General features: G+C 37.0%; 1 protein-coding gene across 11 annotated transcripts in view; it reads right to left on the bottom strand.

Annotated features, from left to right (window-relative positions):
- The window catches only part of UNC79 (unc-79 homolog, NALCN channel complex subunit), a 238,947-nt gene that overhangs the window by 193,009 nt on the left and 25,738 nt on the right, over window positions 1–20,200 (bottom strand). For 10 of the 11 annotated variants that reach the window (XM_038545595.1, XM_038545589.1, XM_038545598.1 and 7 more), the window contains exons 2-3: window positions 8,440–8,560; window positions 940–1,244 (exon numbers count right to left, since the gene is read on the bottom strand). In XM_038545595.1, coding sequence (XP_038401523.1) covers window positions 940–1,186 — 247 coding nt within the window. In that variant the 5' untranslated portion in view covers window positions 1,187–1,244; window positions 8,440–8,560. The remainder of the gene's footprint in view (window positions 1–939; window positions 1,245–8,439; window positions 8,561–20,200) is intronic. The other variant, XM_038545594.1, reaches the window with a different exon arrangement.

The following is a 20,200-nucleotide window of genomic DNA, read 5'->3' as shown; positions in this document are numbered from 1 at the left end:
CTTCCCAAATGCCCAATTTTTCTGTACAGTGAATTTTTGGTATCATATAGAGTCCAAGTTGTCAGTGCTTTAAAGTTAAAACAACTGATGTTTTAAACATTCATCCTCTGCAAAAATGCCTTCTCTTAATGCATGGTTTTCCATTTGATTCTCATATAATACCAGATAATTAAGCAAGAGATATTATTGTACTCCTTTTTATGGGTTTATAACCATAAACCATTCTGGTAAGCAAGCAAGATAATTACATTGACTAAAATGTACTGTAGAAAGGGAAAGCATTAAGAAAAGAAACATGCTTTCAGGCTTTTGTCATGAAGCACCACTAATACTGTACAACAGATACCATATTCAGCTTATAGCACCACTATACACTGTACCAATTCTGTAACAACATTCTGTAATAACTATCGGTGGCTAGTTAAATTTGGGAGAGTTCTTAGAGATTTCTCCTTACTGAACCTCCTGGGTTTAAAAGACAAGAAAAGTAAGTCCCAGGGAGATTCTGTGATTTGCTCCGAAAAATCACAGAATTAGTCTGTGGATCTGACCTGCTCTTCAGGCTCCACTTCTTATATTTTATGGTGGGCGTGGAGTGGGGATGAGGGGCAAGTTTCTAAATCTTAGCTCTCAAGTCATAATTTCAACATGAATCTCCATGATAAGCAGATGAGGAGAAAAGCGGTAAATTTACATTAGAGCCTAACTCCTCTCGCCAACCCATTCCCCTCAAATGGAGGCCCACCTGGATAACATCCCTCTAGCCATAAAAGAGGGGAAAAAAAAAAAAATGACAGGATGGGAAATGCCATAATAAATTTCCATGTAAGCAAGGCTTTAGCCACACAAAGACCTCTTAAGCAATTTATTACAATAACAAGTCTCCAGCATCTACAAACATATATGTACGTTCTCAAAGGTTTATGATCAAGTGCTCACCATGTTGGCCATGCTGTAGTAAAGGAACTAGATCCAGGAGAGTCACCAAAGTCACGTAGAGGCCTTGATAGTCCAGAGAAGGGTAGTCTGACAAGTGAGCATCACGACTTTGCAGGCCGCGTTCAGAGGGAGCATCTCGCAGGACGCTGTAAAGGAGGGAGCGAGTAACAGTAGGGTTGATGGAGCTGACCTGCGGTCTTAGAGATGGGGTGAGTGGGAATGGCACAGGAAAAAGACACATGGTCATGGGCACTGTCAAATTGGAGGCATCTTGGTTTTCCTTCTTCCCTGTGCGGGACAAAATGCTGTTGGGGGGACAAGGAAAAAAAAGAGACAACAAAGACACAAAGAACAGCACATTACATTGAAATGACACTCTAAAACAAATAATAAAACTCCAGATACATCCCACATAAGATGCAATTGCTACACCAGCAGTGTCTACAAATCGAGTATGGGTCACGTAGCTTCGTGCTCACAGATACCAATAACGCGAGGTTTCTTTTGTGGAAGTTGCATTGCATCTCATGTGTTATCTGGTTAGTAAGGAGCAAAAATATAAAAATGCATGTTTCAGTGCCAAACCCATGTTTTACAGCTTATTAAAATCTGGTGAAGGAGAGGTTTCCTCAAAGGAAAACCAATGGCTTCGTCTAATGAGTTAGGGCTTTTATTACTAATTAAAACGAGCTTTCAAAGCAAAGGAAGTTTTCAGCAAGACTATCTTAATCAGGTAAGTAAAAACCTGCAAAATATAGGTATGGCACTTGCAGAAACATGTTTTAGCAAAGAATAAACATGTGTGTTTATTAAGAAAGTCTTAAAAATCACATGTTTATTGCATCAAAATAATGTCTATATGTATATTATGATACTGTTTCATGACATTCTGTCAGTATCATTTGAGATAATGAAGTTTAAACAGGCATATGAATTTAGAAATAATACATATTTCTAAAATGTTAGCTAAACTACATTGGAAAAGCTATAAAATAATATATAGTAGATGGTCCATAGCATATGTTTGTGAACTAATGATAATGGTTATTTATGTGTGGGTTTTTATTTAATTTTGCATGTTGGGGAGGAAACATTTTATTCTCTGAATATAAACAGTGGTTTATTAAATAATTACCTTCAAAATTCTAAAGACTAGGCAAGCAGTATCTGTCATATAGCTGCACATCATACAATAAGATTTCACGTATTACTGCTGCTACTTACGTTATTATTCAACAAAACTCAGGAAAGATAATTTAGGAAGTTAAAAAAAAGTTTAATGGGAATAAAAATAAACTCCAGATATAAACTGGCTTTCTTTTAGCCTTCCTTTTTAAATGAAAACCTTTTAGTAAAAAGCGATAAAGTAGAAAAGTTAATTTAAAAATAGAAGAAATGACTGCTTGGCCAGATATTTAGGTTTTTTTAAGTTAGGTTATATTATTTATCATTAAAGACAACAGCTATACGTTATAATGATAGTATCTGCTACACTTAAAAAATGTTTTTATATAGTATACTTATATGATAATCAAAATAGGTAACAATTTATAAATGTTCCATTCCATAAAAATAACCTTGTTTTATACTTAACTCTATGTGCATCAAACATTACTAAGTTCTTAGTTAATGATATTGCATTTACCATTTTACAGTGGTGTGAAGAATCGGTTAGTGTCAAGCATGCTTGCTATTTCAAATTTACATTTATTTCTATTTACTCTTAGTGCAAAATATGTTACAATGTAAGGAAAATGACTACATGCTTTTAATTTTCCATGTGCCTAATTTACCTCAATTTCCTTTGTCTTCTGTTACCCAATGTCCAGGGAAAAACAATTAATAATAATAAAGATAATTTCAGAATACTTATGTAATACTTCTTAGCAAGAAATAACTTAAGATTTAATGTAATTTTTTTTTACTTTTAAAGGGATTAGATTTACCTTTTGTGTATGTGTGTGATGTATTTAACTTAAGTTTATACTTCACAATGGGATATCAACATTCCAGTACCATCAGATTTTCCATCAGACTTTATACTTTCCTCATATAACTTGATTATTCCTAAAAGTACCACCTTTAAATGTTATATTTTTGATAAGCCCAGTCACCAAAACTCTGTTTTAATCCTATAGGATTCTATCCCACTGAAAATTCCTTTAGAATCACAACAGATATAAGTCAGAAATATTTCCCAAACTTCAGCCCTAAGTTAGCCTACTACCAGCATCATTTCAAAGTTACAAGATGCGGATCTTATAGAAGTGATAGAAAAACGACATTTTGCCTTAGAGAATAAAAGCAGCTACATATCATATATTAATGCTGTCCTTTAAATTAAATACAGTTCTGTCATCAGACTTTTCCTTGGTGGGGGAAATACAGCACATTATTTTTTTTTTTCAAGTATACTTTAGTATTGTCCCAAAGTTTGACATAATTTAACAGACACTAGTCAAATCAACTTTGGAGACTCTGTTTTGGTATTTTTCCCTTCCTGTTATAAGTGGGGCTCCCAAATGATAGCAGCAACAAGTTTATACATGCAGGGAGGGAGAATGTCAGCATTGAAACAGTCAAACTTCTCTCTCACTGCCTCTAGATTTAATAAGTGAAGTTGAGAAAAAAATGGCTGAAGATGAGTTATTCATGAAATCAGTTTTATATTACCATTCATGTTTCAATGTAAGGAAATGTTTTCATTTGTGGAAAAACTAAAGAAGGGCTCATGAATCAATGTACAATGCATTGTGATTTTATGATGTTTTGTGAAGTTTATTCAGAAAAAAAAAAAAAACCTTATTTCCCCAACCAAACTGTCTAACTTGGGAATGATAAAACCATCTACCCCATCTAAAATTTTTCCCCAGACGTCTGTACACCCAACCAAAAAGAATATGCAGAATGCCCTGCTCAGAAGAGTCTGACCCAGCAACCAACTTTTCATCTTTCCTTCTCTCTCCTGAGATCCTCTTTATTAAACATTTACTTCCAACATCAAGAGGAACCAAGAGAAGAAGACCCCTGTGGGTACGAAGAAAGATGAGAAGTTGCCCTGAGGCATTTATAGCACAGAAAATTAATACATCAAATAAACTTTCTGTAAGATTATGAATTTTTACATTTGAGTTGAATCTCTACACTAAACAAAATTTACTTGACCATGTTATGCTTTAAAGCGACTCCGTAGGCCTGAAACCAATAATTATACGGTCTAGGTTTTCTTCCTAAGCAATTAAAAATTATAATTCAATGAAAATTATTGAACTGAGACTAGAATCCCTTTTCAAAATATATCAAAAGTGTTGTTTCCTAAAGAGTTAAGGGAAAGTAGCTTTCCCCAAACTTAATGATTTTTAAAAAGATCTTATGTGCTAGCAGCTTGAATGGCACCAGTAGAGAGATTTAGGGGAAGGAATTCTAAAAGACTGTATACATAGGAAGACTGGAAACCTTTAAATGTTGGGCCAGGTAATATGCAAGATCCTTAAAGAAGACCTTAGATTTAAAATATGGCCCCAGAATATTTCCAATGTAAAATAGGCAGACTCCTCTGTAGTAATAAAGAATTAAAGCAGATGATCTTCATAGGTCCTTCTAAATACTAAAGCAAACTAAAAACTAAACTTTGAATGAAAAAAAAAAAAACACCTAAACTCTGAAGTTGTGTGTAAAGTGTATGTCTGTTCCCATATTTAGGCTCCTGCTAAATGAAAATAAGTACAGCCCAGCACTCAGATAAAATGTTACCTGGTACCCCAGGTCACTGCTAGATGAAGTAAATGCTCTAGAAGGATGGCTGCAATGGACGAAATCTGCACCAAAGACAACTCAGTTCAACAAACATTAGTTGATCCTTTCTAAGGACCAAATTCCACTCTAGGCTCAAGGGCTAGTAAGATGAATAATGCACAGGATTCGCCTTCTATTAACCTAAAGTTTAGGAGGCCCCCATGAACTTTTCTTTTCCCCGTGAACTTTTTAATGTGAGTCTAATTAAGAGCTAAATGGACATATGTGGACTATTCAATGCTGATACAGTCAATTATGGTAACTTAATTTCTCCTTTCCTATGGATTAAATTGATTGAAGTTAAACATCTAGGCTAATCTCTGCCTTTGGGAATAGGTACAAAACTCTACTGAAATCAGTAAGAGTTACATGCCATGCATAAAAAAAACAGGACTACTACTCTAAAAATTGCAATCCTGACTCAAATGAAGCTGCCAGTACTTGAGGTTGCAGATTTTAATAAAAATAATAATTCTGACTTCCTTGAGACTATCCAAATAGAAAAAGGGTTGCTCTGTGAGAATTCATCTCCAATTCTTTCTTCTTGTTTCTTTCCAAGAATCTGAATTCTGAAAGTGAGAGGTTTCTGAATGTAAAAATCATCTAAAATGCAAAAGGAACCATCTTGTTAGTAAGTAGAAAATTTTACTTCAAAAATCTTGAACACCAAATACCTAGACCATCTCATTTGTCTTGAACTTTCTAATAGTGTAAACAAAATGAAGAAATATAAATATGATTGTTATATATACTAACAGTTAAAGTGGTCATAACTTGGTCAAATACATGGGCAATAGTTTTAAGATCTATATTTCCAGTAAACAAAAGAGGGGCAGCCCAGGTGGCTCAGCGGTTTAGCGCTGCCTTCGGCCCAGAGCGTAATCCTGGAGACCTGGGATCGAGTCCCATGTCAGGCTCCCTGCATGGAGCCTGCTTCTCCCTCTGCCTGTGTCTCTGCCTCTCTCTCTCCCTCTCTCTCTCTCTCTCTCTCTCTCATGGATAAATAAATAAAATCTAAAAAAAAAAAAAAAAAAAAGAAATTGAAAAGAGTTTTGAGTTGCTTCTGTTTTTAATGCTAAGATAGGCAAAAAGAAGAAAGAAACTGCATTGAGGGGAGCCTGGGTGGCTCAGTCAGTTAAATGATTGCCTTTGGCTCAGGTCATGATCTCAGAGTCCTGGGATCAAGCCCCATGTCAGGCTCCCTGTTCAGTGGCAAGTCGGCTTCTCCTGTCTCTATGATCTCTCTGGCTCTTGCTCCCTCTCAAACAAATTGAAAAAAAAAAAAAAAAAGAAACAAACAAACAAACTGCATTGGGGCCATATTTAAATCAGCCCAGGAGTTGAACCTGTAAGTACTAAAATCCAACTTATGACATGTTATGCTGCTTAATGTTTTCCCTCTTCCACTACATGTGAGTGTGTCCTATAGGCTATCAACTCTTCTCTGACCTGTTACTATCCACAACAAATTGCTAAGTGAGAGAAAGATAAAACACCTGGAAATTGAAATGCTATCCACATCACCTCAAGTACAGCTCAATTTAACTCCCAAAAAGTTGGCAAATCTTTGCACAAAAGCACTTCCTTTCCTCCCTTAGTCTCAAGGACAGCCTAAACTAGGCTATAAACTCAAAATGGATGCTGGTATTCCCAAAGGCCAAACCTGAAGAAGAAGTGTCTCTGTACCATGATAATATACTAGGGAAAAGCAATGTACCGTAATTATTGAGAGTGTGTGCTGTAGATTAGGACCACCAGGGTCCAACACATACTAGAAAAACAACTTTGAGCACTTCGTCAAATGACTCTATGCTTTAGTTTCACTATTTGTAAAATGAGTATAAGACTACACTCATCTCATAGAATTATTATAAGGGATTAAATAAGATAATATGTAAAGTTCTTAGAATAGTGCTTGACACCTATAGTTACTGATATTACCATATAATATTGCTATGATAATGGCAGCTATTTTGTTAATATTACCATTAGGAGTAGTTGCTGATGTGGTCTCCTGTGAAAATGGACTCAGCTCAATTGCACAGAATCTTCTCCAACAGCTACTTGAACAAACTATCTTAACAGCAGTTTTACCATTAAAATGTTATCACCCATGATCATATTTTAATGATCCATTGCACAAGAAAATGGAAACATGTCTTACAAACATGACTTCAGTATCCCAAATTTCCAAACTTTCTGACACAATGACGAAGACTTAGCAGTAGGCTTCAAAGTGCCAATGAGAATGTCAGTTTCTTCACAAAGTGAATGCAAAATTTACTTCCTACTGAAAAACGGTTCTCATTTTGAGAACCCCAAGAATTTGTAATCAAGGAAAGTGCTTGCCTTTGAGAACCCTGACCTCAAAGACAAAAGGAGAATTCAAAAAAACAAATCAGATGCTTGTTATATAAACTTAAACTGATTATCACTATAAAAATTGAACAAATGCTTCCCCTGCAATTTGAATAGAAGAGAAATTGCCCCTAACAAGGTTCTCAACTTGCTGAGCAAGTATGAAATCTATGATAAACAGAAGCCCTTTAAAAGAGAACAGGGATGGGGCGCTTGGGTGGCTCAGTTGGTTAAGCGGCTGCCTTTGGCTCAGGTCATAATCCTGAGGTCCTGGGATGAGCCTGCTCAGGCTCTCTGCTCAGCAGGGAGCTTGCTTCTCCCTCTTCCTCTGCCAGCTGCTCCTCCTGCTTGTGCTCTCCGTCAAATAAACAAATAAAATCTAAAACAAAAACAAAAAATAAACTGGACACTAAAGGTTCTAAAGAAGACAAGATATTCCAAAGAATAAGAAGAACAAAGAGCAGTGCTACAGAAGATGAGCATGAAGCTTCTTTCTGCAAAGCATTCAGTCAGCCCATAGCTGAGCCATGGACTGCTGGGAACTCTAGGGACACCACACTCATTCCCCACCAGTGTTCTTTCCCTAATTCCTATCTCACAAAAATATGGCTCTTCCACAGCTAAATGAAGCAGTAGCAAGTCAATTTGTATGTTTCCAAAATCAGATCCAGAGTGAGAAGATCATGGTAACTAATGAAGAGACCAAGCCTTAGAATTTAATGGAAAGGGAATCATTCCACTCACATCATGGCTGTTTTTTTCCCAAACAACTGAGTGGCTCCCCTGTCTGCTTGTTCTTCCTAATGAGAATTGGGTTACTGTCTCAGTCACAGTAAAAGCAAGCCAATATGTGTTTTCCTCTCCTTGTCTTCACAGAGTGTCCACATCAACTGCCAAGCATGTTGAATGCCTGAAGTGGTGAAGATTGTTTCTACCACAGATGATACTTTAAGAAATAGGAAATACTACAGATGAACCTAAAACACTACTTAATTCTGATTTAAGACCATCTCCTATTCTTAATTTTAGCAATGTAAATTCTCCTTTCTATTCCACTCTATAATAGTGTCAGACATATAACCTTTATCACTGTACAAATCTTTTGGAAAGATGTAAGATGGAGGAAAGCAGGCAATAGCCAGGCAACCCCTTCTTTTTTTCCAGTTAGGCCTATGATGTGATCTGCTATATACACCCAGAGAACTTGAGTCCAGACTCTTCTGGCAGAGCACAAGAAAACAGAAGGCCCTTCAAAACTTTCAGTTCAATAAAAGTTTAGGTCCCAATCAATAGTTCAGCAGTACTATCTAATAATTCTTTCAAAGTAGAGGATATTTTAAAGCTTACCTTAACAAGGTCTGGGAAAAGTATTTCAGGGTGTTTGCAATATCTGTCCCTGAAGGTACAGGATAAATGTTGTGAAGAACCCGGTTATGATATTCCTGTAAGTACCGGATCTTGGAAGCAACTAGATAAAAGCAAAAAAAAAAAAAAAAAAAAAAAAAAGGCAAAAAAAAAAAAAAGAAAAATCATCTTGTAATATGTATTAGGTATACAGTTTGTTTTTTTAAATGATTAGATACAGGAATTTAATTAGTATTTTAAGGAAAATATGTGAAATTTTTACTGGAATTCCATTAGAAACCATTTAAAAGACCTTTAATTTCTTATTATTATATTCAGGACACAAAACTTTTTTAGTTATCTGACTTAATATCCTTTCAGAAATTATCCATTACTTTTTTTTATCACTAAGAAAGGCAGTACTCCAAATCATTTTATAATCACCCTCCAAGTTAGCTTATTATTAGCAATAATAATAGGTATAAATCTCTGCCACTAGAGAATTATATTTAAGACTGCTGAACTAAAACCGAAGGAGAAAACTCAAAGGTCTTTCAACAACACTCCAAAATCCTAAAATATAGGGAGTCCCTTGCACAGCGGCATCAGTCAAAACCAAATTTTTAACTCAATCAATGATCATAAAAGCATGTAGCATGTTTAATGAATGCTTGAACTGTGAGAATATGTTAAGAGGAGAATAACTTGGTGAGTATTAAGTAAGAATATAATGATTGGGTGGTAATTAAAATATAAAAAGTGAATGTCACATTTATCTTCTAATGAGTTTCATAAATTAGGAGACTTCCTAATAACTTTTCTGAGCACAGCTGCTCAGATCTTCAAGACTCAGGAGGGACTAAATGGGCTTGTTTACCCTCCTAGACCTACCTGGAGTCATCAGCATTGTCCACATTCCTGACCTGACCTTTGACCTGGCTGCAGTGAATGGCCCAGTTCTAGTCACTCCTCTTTGCAAATCCCAAGGGGCCATGATGATCACCGTCTCCTCTTCCACAGAGCTCTCAATACTGTCCATTTGTCCTTTCAATCTTTACGGCTACCAAGGGAGCCTTTTAGGTGGTATGGCTCACTGTCAGCAGTTAACAGAAGACATATCAAGTCCTGGAGAAGCAAGGTCCTGCTGTTCCCAACAGCCCATGGAAACAAGCTCCTGGATGCATTCTAACTGAAATGCTGGTGCAAGCAACTTAAGAAAAGTCAAATGCTTTTGATAGGCGTGGGACGTAGAATCACAGAACGATTAAATATCAGAACTGGAGGGACCTTAGGGACCTTTCCCTATAACCATTTCATTTTAAAGATGGGGAAAATGAGGCACATAGATAGTCAATGGCAGAGCTAGATCAGAACATATACTCTTGGTCCCCATCCAGTGCTCTTGCCACTGTGACATACTCTAGAATATGACTCTGAGATGAAGTCAATATGCAGATTCACTGTATGATATCAAAGCAATTCTCAGCTGTTATTAGTTTAATCATTGATTCTAAATCCCACATATACCATTGATCAAATCTGCCTTTTCTCCCTCCTACCACCTGCACTGTTTCCATAATATGGTTAGCATTTTTCCCACAAAAATAAGTCTACATTGCTGATAATAATACCTTGAGTTTTATTTATAGCACATAATCTCTGAAGAAAGCAACGACGAGTTTATGTCCATTGTCTCAATGAACCCCAAAAGTATTTGGTTGTAAATAACTTTTTTCCTGAGATAAGGTAAAATGGAAGGATACTTGAAAATGTTTCAATTACATAGTTTACAAAAAAACCATTTTCTTCTCAGTGTTTCTTATCTCAATGCCATTCACCATTTTAAAAATCATATGACAGGGAATCCCCATATAGTTCCAAGTCCCAGATATTTGAGATCTGTGCTAGGCAGTGTATGCTTTCTGCTCATCCACTATCACAGTACTGCTTTTTACTGTGACTTGTCTCCAGCTTTAATATTCAGCAGGTTTCTGTCAAGTATTTCAGGAATACCATTAATCACTCACCACCTAAAAAAGGTGTTGATGGTGAAGGCTGTGGACAATAAACTCATGTGAAGAAAAAAAGCCATAGATCCCAAACTCACCAGTTGCTCATAATTTAAGGACTACAAAAGTGTCACTACACAACAATGACAAGCATTTAAAACTGTATGTGAAATGAATAAATATCCATTCCCAAGTTCCTTTTGTTAAAATGCAACAATGCCTGCTCTAAACAGGTATCCAAACATGCAAGGGATAGCAGAGACAAGAATCACTCCCTACTTGGAGACCTTCTAATATTTTTCAAATGTCACATTGCATTGTCTTTGTTTACTTACCTGTTCATGTTTTCTATACCAGGTTGCAAGTTTCTTGAAGCCAGAAACTCCATCTTACTCCTGTCTCTATCCCAAGCCTAACACACTGCCTGGCACTTGGAAGGTACTCCATATATTTGCAGGATAAATGAACAAATAAATCATCACTTTAATAATACCTTTCACTGCATATATACATTTCTGTCTCCCACACTAGATTGCTGACCCTTTTTATCCCTAGTGCCAGACATCTAGGAGGTGGTCAATAAATAACTGATGAGTGAGGAAAGGAAACAGGGAAGAAAGAAAGAGTAGATAAAGAAGAACAAAGAGAGTGGTGAGTAATCATGAAAGACAACTAGAACCGCTTGGAAAAATGTTCAAGCTAATTCTTACATTGGTGAATGCACCAAAATCTTAGCAGTCACAGATTTATTTAGTTTTTATGTTTTCAACTATTGGGGAACATCCAGAAAGGTCCCTGACATAAGAGTACTTTGTAATTGTGCTGAGGATGTGAATAGAACTCATTTATCTTTCAACTTTGTGCACAAAAAAAATGGTCATTTGGCTGGTTGCTAAACCCATGTGAGCAACCAGCAGCCTAACTGTAGCACAGAGGTCTTATTCTTTACTCCAACCATATACCTGAATATTGCTGCAGAAACTCAGATAACTGAGATATAAGCAAACAATCTCCAGGTTCAACTGACCCTCAGACTACATTTCTCTAGTAAGCTCCTTTTCTACTTTCTTCAGTCACTGTTTCATCCCTTTTCACGTTTTCCAAAACTCCCCCACACCCACTCTTTTCCTTACACTTTTAGGAAAATGAGAAGCCATCTGTTACAGATTGTATTCTGCTCCCCACCCCCAAAATCGTATGTTGAAGACTTACTGTCAAAATGTGACTGTATTTGGAGATAAGGCCTTCAAAGTGGTGATTAAGTAAAAATTAGACCCTTAGAGTAGGCTCTAATCCAGTCTGACTGGTGCCCTTTAAAGAAGAGGACATTAGGAATACAGGAGAGACACCAGGGATATGTGTACACAAAGAAAAGGCCATGTGAGGACAGGGAAAAGCTGGCCATCTACAAGCCAAGGAGACAGGCCTCAGGAGAAACCAAACCTGCCGACACCTTGATCTCGTACTTCTGGCCTCCAGGACGGTGAGAAAATTAATTTTTGTTGTTCACGCCACCTAGTTTGTTGGGGATCCTGTGATTGCAGCCCTAGCAAAACTAATATATCACCATAGAGGAAATTCTCCAATAGTGTAAGTCAGAGCTAAGAGTCCAAGCTCTGAAATCAAACAGTTCTGGATTAAGACTTTAACTCTACCTCTGCTTAACCCCGTTTCCTCATCTGTAAAACAGGGATAATCATACCAACTTCATGGGGCTACTGTGAATATTAAGTCCCTGTGCCAACCACCTAGCATAGCACAAATTCAACACAGAGCAGACAGCCAAACTTACTTCCATGTCCTTCTTTCCTTCTCCAATCAAACATCATCAGTTGGATCACTAGTACTCTCCCTCCTACTAAGTCATGTCCATAAGCATTCAAATAAACTCTAGAATGTCCTTTGCTAAAAGGAAACAAAAAAATCTCTCCCCTGACTTGACATTCCCTCCAGCACTGGCCTCTCTCTTCAGAGTTAAGATTATAAAAAGTTCTGTACACGCTTATCTCTCCATCACTTCTAGTTCTTCTACTCAGTCTAATTGGTCTTCCACCTCCACCACTGCACTAAATCCCCTTCTCCCACCATCATATGGAGCTTCCATGTAACCAAATCCAACGAGCACTTTCCAGGCATCGTTTTACTAGAACTTTTAGCACATTCTATACGGCCAATCCCTTCCGCCTTGACACTCACCACCAGTGGTTTTCCAGTGACCCCACATTCTCCTAGTCTTCCCCCTCACCGCTCCATTGCATCTTTACAGAGAGCCACCTCCCCCATTGCTTGAGGTTTAATATCAGGATTCCTCAGGGTTCAGCCCTGGATTCTCTGCTCCTCTCTCTCCATATTCTCCTTACAGCCAGTCCCATTCATCAATAGTGCCTACAGCATGATCAGTGCCAGTGATTCTTAAATGTCTAGCTCTATCCCAGAAGGATAGCTCTTCTGACTAACAGACCTCATCTATTCAACATCTCCCTAGTAATATTACAGATATTGCAAGGTAAACACGTCCCACACTGAACACTTATCTCATCCTGTACCCCTCCAAAAACCCACTCCACACACACACACACACACACACACACACACACAAACCCACTCCACCATCTATGCAATCTACCAAGTCACTCCAACGAAGTATTCTGAAAATCATCCCTGAGAGCTCCTATTCCCTTTCCCTCACACCCTTAATCCAACCTGTCACTAAGTCCTGTCAATGCTACCAGCAGTGTACCTCCAATCTGTCTTTTCTTTATCTTCACTATCTTTACTGGTAACCATCATCTCCTGATAACTGAAAGCCTCCTGACTCATCTCCCTGGTTTTCTCTTGCCTCTCTCCAGTTCTTTCATCTCAGAGCAGCCAAAGAGATCTTTCTAAAACAAACTATTTCATACAAATCCAAACTATTTCATACAAATCATACAATGGCTGCCCATTGTCCTCAGAACAAAACCCAAAATCCTTAATACGTTATACCAGGCCCCTGCCTACTTCCCAAGTTCATGTCATACCTTAAGAGGCAGGCACATTGGTTCTTGCTCCAGTTTTTTGAACCGGCAAAGGTATTTTTTTTTTTGCCTAAAAACCTTTATATGTGCCTGTTCCTCTTCCTAGAATGCTTTTCCCTCCATGTTTATCTGACTAATTCCTACTTCAAAGCTGACTTAAAATATCACTTCCTTATGGAGGTCTCTGCTGACTTCCTATCTAAACAAATTCCCTTTCCTCCACTCTCATTTTGCACTGTCATAATACCTTATTCTTTTTTCTTCCATAGTAGCTCACACAATTTTTAATACTTATTTGAGTGCTGTTTTACTGTCTCTCCCAAGTGGACTGTATCTCTTGTTCTGCATTATATACCCACAAGTGCCCAGTGGACACTGAATTTGCTGAGTCCTAAAAGGATGAAAGGAAAGAAAGGAAGGGAGAGGGGACAGTGGCTTTTCCCAAAAGTTAAACTTTATTTCCTTATGAAAATAGCCAAGAAAGCCAACTGTTAAAGTTGTGGTGAAAATAAAGAAAACACAAAAAGGAGTCAGAGAAAGTGATGAATTTTATCCAGGCATACACGAGTCTAGTCTCTGCTCTACTGCTTCACGACATCCCATCCCCATCATTTCCTAGAAGCTTTACTACATGTTGAGAGAAAGAGCCAACAAAAGCAAAACTTGGTCATTCGTTGTAGGCATAAGATATAAAAATACCTTAACAAAATTGGGATTGTATATCAGTTTTAAATCATTTTTTCTTTAAATCTTAAGCATCTTCCTATGTCACTAAGTATTTTGAATAACGACCCATTCTTATTTTTAAATTTGTATCCATGTATGCTTATTACCATAAAAGTCAAAAATTCAGGTAAGTCCAATGAAAAAAATATAAATTATCTAAAGATCCACTACTCAGAACTATAGTTAACATTTTGATGTATTACCCTTCTAGGAAATTTTCTCTGAATAAATATACATTTACAAAATTGGGATTAGACTGTATATAGTTATAGAATCTACTTTCCTCTATTTCTATATCAGAAATATATTTCTACATCACCATTTTAATAGAAGTACATTTTATTTATCTAAAAAATTGTAATTTTATTCACCAATCATCTATGTGTAAGATTTGGAGTTAATTTTCACTCTTCTAGTAAACGTTGCATGAAATAGCCTTTCAAACACGTGCACACATCCTTAGCTATTTCCTCAGAATACGTTTTTAGTCATAGAGTTGCTGAGTCAGCAAAGAAATACTCATTTTTAAAGCTTTTTGATAGGGGGGCCCCTGGGTGGTACAGTTGGTTAAGCATCCAACTCTTGGTTTTAGCTCAGGTCCTGATCTCAAGGTTGTGAGATCAAGCCCTGCATTAGGCTCTGCACTCAGTGCATTCTGCTTGAGGTTCTCTCTTCCTCTGCCTCTCCTGCTTGTGCTCTCTCTCTCTAAAATAAATTAATTCTAAAAGAAAAAGCTTTTGATAGGAACTGAGACTTTTCTTCAGAAATATTCTTTTTCTTTATACACCAGTAGCATACATACGAATAATAATTAACAATGTTGACTGAACATCTGCTATTTATCAGGTGCCCCATCCACATTTTTTTTAATTTTCACAATAACTTTTTGGAGTGATTTTTATCATTGCCATTTAAAATTGAATAACCAGGGATCCCTGGGTGGCGCAGTGGTTTGGCGCCTGCCTTTGGCCCAGGGCGCAATCCTGGAGACCCGGGATCGAATCCCACGTTGGGCTCCCAGTGCATGGAGCCTGCTTCTCCCTCTGCCTATGTCTCTGCCTCTCTCTCTCTCTCTCTGTTTGTGACTATCATAAATAAATAAAAATTTTTAAAAAAATTAAAATTGAATAACCCAAAGCTCAAAAGTAATTGACTCAAGTGAAGGCACAAAGCTAGTAAATGGTAGACCTGATAGTTTAACTGGCCATAAGCAAGGCCTCTCCACCAGGCCCTGCTGTTCTTTAATTACTTTTGCTAGCTTAATAACATTTAATTTTATGAATATAGCATGAAATATTAATACTGCCCCTATTTCACTGTTTGATAATAGTGTTGTTTCTAGTATTTCATTAAGGAACAGTGCAATGAACAGATGAAATGTTAACCTAAATGTGTTTTGTGTTTAAACACACACACACACACACACACACACACACACACAACAGAACTTGTGTACTTTACTGGTCCCACAATTTTTTCCTGGAAAAATCAAATCCCTTTAATCCTTCAAGGCCCATCTTCAGAGTCACACCATTCATGAAGCCTTCTGTTTGACTCCAGTTTTTATCCACCACTACCTTTTCTGACTGCTCAGAGCACTCATTATCTACCTTAAAAATTCTGTCACTTCATTATATAAATTTATCACTGATAATAAACTGCTCCAGATTGTTCTAAAGTAGTTTCATGTCTGCAAACCTAGTAACCCTAACAATACCTTAAAGAACGTGGAGGATACTAAAAAAAGAACAACAACAACAAAAACAACTTTGAGGATAAAACTGTTTTATGTATGTATCATTTAGGTGCATAGCAGATGGTCAACCTTAACACAGTGGTTAAAATGGATTAAAAATTTAAATGTCAACTATGTTATATCCTATAATGCTCTTTAAAATTCTAGTGTCATTTATACAATTAAGTCATTTCTAGATAAAATGTGTTTGTATAAAATGTAAATACTGCAGAAATTTTTTCACAATTTATTTTCCTCCTGCATCTCACTCAATAGAACTCCAAATAATCATTTCCCTTGATCAAGTCCAAAAAATTTTAAAGACTCTTCATTATCATTTGCAGAGTTTACTCATTTTTTTATTCACACAGGCCACTCACCTTCCCTTTCATGACTTAGACCCTTACACATTCTGGGTAACTGCCATGGAGCTATCAAAATGTCCTGCACAGAGCCCTGGGTTGCAGTGTGAATTCCCACATACAGCTATGTGTGACCTCAAGCAAAGCATTTAATATCTCTGAGCCTCAGGGGTTCTTGTTTGTTTTTGATTTGTTCTGTTCTGGTTTTGCCAAATGAGAAGTTAAAAAATGCTTCTCCCCCATTCTTCACAAAAGCTGGTGATTAACATTCTAGATTTGAAAGCATATACCCTAATTCTATCTTATTTTTTATTGGTTTCTTCTTCTACTATATAAAGAGCAAGACTTTATGAATTTGCTGTCATTGCTCCCTTTTAAACTATTCATCTCCTTTTCAGCTAAGCTTTCACTGAGAAATGACAGACATAAATAAATAGGCCTGGACATACTTCACAAATTTGGAATACTATAAATATTTACCACAATGGTTAAAGTAAAAAAATATACCTGTGCCTTTTTCATTTCTTCTCTTGATTAGATGATCAGTAAGGAATCAGACATCCTTCTTCACCACCTTGCATGTATTAATTCACCATTTTTGTGTCTCCCAGGCCCAGAAGATTCTACTTATTGGTCCATATGATTCTACCTATAAATCATCTCTAAATAAAATCTACTCTCTTCTCCAATTACATTGACATCACCTTAAAGGACTGCAAAATCTCTTTTCTAGATTATTGCTCTGACATCCAAACTGAAGCCTTATAGTCCCTTTTTCACATGATCTTCCAGAGTGATCTTTCTAAAATGCAAATCTTCCTCATTTCCAGCTGGTTGAAATCCAAACAATTAGCTAGAAGAGTCCAACATGAACAGATCCCTGCTCATCTGTCAAGCTTCATCTGTCTTTTCCATATGTATCACAGTTCAGTCATAATGACTTGCAAAAACCTCAATTCATAATGCTCTTACCCTTCTGTGATTTTGTACACTATTCTCTCTACAGGAATGAAATCCATACTTGACTGCTTGGCCAACTCCTAATAATTCTTCAAATTCAGCTGCAACCACTTACACTGTAGATAACTAATTCACCCTACCACAAGATGCATCTCCTTGAGGCTTTCCTAACACACAGGGCTTCCGTCTATCATAGCACTTACCACCAAATGCTATAATCATTAACTCACTCACTGTCTCCTCCACTATGCTATCAGGTCCTTGACATCAGACACTGTCTGTTTTATTTTTGCATATCCAGAATTTAACAAGTGTCTGGTTCTAAATAAATGTCTGATGAATGAGAATGAATGAATGAATGAATGAATTCACATATCATATGATTTTTGGTATAACAAAGCTGTGTAGAACTTCTATTCCTTTCATAGACTGGTTTTGGATCTTGGCCATGACACTAACTTCCTCCAACCCTTCTTCCTACTTCTTGTAAGAAGGACAATTTGTATCACAAGAACTACTCTATCACTTTCTTCCAAAGTCGCCAGTTTCACCACTAGCCATTTGAAGGTCTGGTTGAAAGCTGACTAAAGGAGTGAGGATGGACTTGTGTCTATAAAGACAGAAAGAGAACAAAAGAATACCTATTCCAAAAAAAAAAAAAAAAATTAAAAAAAAAAAAAAAAAAGAATACCTATTCCAAGAGTCAGAAGGGCAGAGTCCCACTCTAAAGAATTAACCATATGAGAAACCAGGCATGACCTTATAGTCAAGGGACAATATGTGCCCTACTCCATCTGACCAGCTCAAGGAACAGAGTCAGGACCGAGGAATATTATTAATACTCCTCATCCCCTGAGTCAGTCTCACCTGAAGATTACAACTATGTACCTCTAGGTGCAGGAAAGTGAAATACCCGTCTTATAGGCACACACACAGCTAAAGCTGGACCCATTCTATTCAGAATGATTTAGAATCCCTTCCTCTGCTGTGTAAGGACCACAGAGAATTCCCAAGGGCAGAGCTGCCTGTGCTACCTCATTTGAAGATACAATTTGAATCTCTGATACTGGAAAAGAATTCAAACTGAGGGAACTTGGACAGCTCAGGTGGCTCAGCGGTTTAGCACCGCCTTCAGCCCAGGGTGTGATCCTAGAGACCCAGGATCCAGTCCCACGTCAGGCTCCCTGCATGGAGCCTGCTTCTCCCTCTGCCTATGTCTCTGCCTCTCTCTCTCTGTCTCTCTCTCTCTCATAAATAAATAAAATCTTAAAAAAAAAAAAAACCAGAGTGAACTTTGGTTGGAAGATAAGGCTATACCAAAATACCAGAATTTGGAGTCTTGTCTACTGTCCACTGAGCCTAAATTTAGCCCATCACATTTAAAAGTCCTCATTAGTATCTAACTTCTGTCTATCCTTTATTTTTACATGGAGTTTTTTGGGGTAGGGTTTGGTTTTGATCTTTTTATTTGCTTACTTTTTACTATGAAAATTATAAATACATACAAGTAGAGAGAAAAATAAAATGAAGCCATGTACCCAACACTAAACTTCACTATCACATTTGTTATTTTCATCAGATCATTTCACTAATAAATTGTTAAGTATAATCTACAACTAAAAAGACACTTACAATCACAATACTACTAGCACATCCAATAAAATTAACTAATAAATCCCTTAATATCAGAAGCCAAATAAGATTTTTGAGGAACATTTCACAAATTGCATGCTCAATCCCTTCCTCAATCCCTTCTGGTATCACAACTTCAGTGTGCACTCACCAGGCTCCTAAGGGAGGCTCAAGAACACAGAGAATATGGGCCTGTGGTCTCTTTATTCCATTTCTGCCCCATATCCCAGCTTCTCCAAGCCTCTCATTATTCCTTTCATTATATATCTGTAATTTTCTGTAGCTACTACAAGAGTCAATTCAACCCTCTTCCTTACCTCACCCCCAACAATTGGAGCTTCTCACACACAAAAAAGTCCCATTTTACAGATAGAAAGATGGAAGGACCAAGAATTTAAAACATATAGAAAATTAGGGTCAACTAAAACTAAAACCCAGCTGTCATTTGAATTCAGGCTCTTCTACTTACTATGAGAACTCAGGTAAAGCAATGAATTTCTCTGAGCCTCTATTTCCTGACCTATAAAATGGGGATAATGATATCTATCTCACAGGGTTACTATAAGGATTTTTAAATATTATGTAAATAAACCACATAGCACAATGATTGGCACATGGTAGACAATAAATCACTACTATAATTAGCAGTTACATGTGTGATCCTTCTCCTTTCCTTTTCCCAGTCCAATACTCTGAATCTTAAAATTGAATAACCTGTGGAGTAAGGAAAACACAGCAGTGATCTTCCAACAACAAAATCAAGCATAACCTCCTACACACACACACACACACACACACACCCATATGTCTGTACACAATCTACTACTGCATTTGGTACTGAAATCCAGTTTTAGGAGATGTGGGAAGAACAATTATTTGGGAGATCTAGTGAGAAACCAGAGTTCTTCACAAATCCTTGATCAAAGAATGATCCTTCTTCTTTGTGGAAGGTCATCCTCTTCAGCTGAAAGCAAAACATCATAAAAGATACAAACGAAGGGTGATGGGAAAGGATACGCCTATTTAGAGAGCTAAATCCATCAAATCTCCCCTTGAAAGCAAAAAGATGCCACAAATCTCATTGTTAATTTGTCCAAATATTCATATACTTACATATATGTACTTCAATCAGTTTTAGTTCCAGGTGGCAAACTTTACCTGGGCTTTCGCAGACAGGGGAGATCAGCGAAGAACGTTCCCATTCTTTGGCAAGTGATGCCAACACCATCAACATCGTTACATTGTATATCATTACATTATCATCATCAATTACATTCAGTATAGCCATTTACATTTCCACATACATTATTCAGTTACATTTTT

Source organism: Canis lupus, chromosome 8 (assembly GCF_011100685.1).
Source record: "Canis lupus familiaris isolate Mischka breed German Shepherd chromosome 8, alternate assembly UU_Cfam_GSD_1.0, whole genome shotgun sequence".
Lineage (NCBI taxonomy): Eukaryota > Metazoa > Chordata > Mammalia > Carnivora > Canidae > Canis > Canis lupus.
This window is presented reverse-complemented; position numbering and strand designations above follow the sequence as displayed.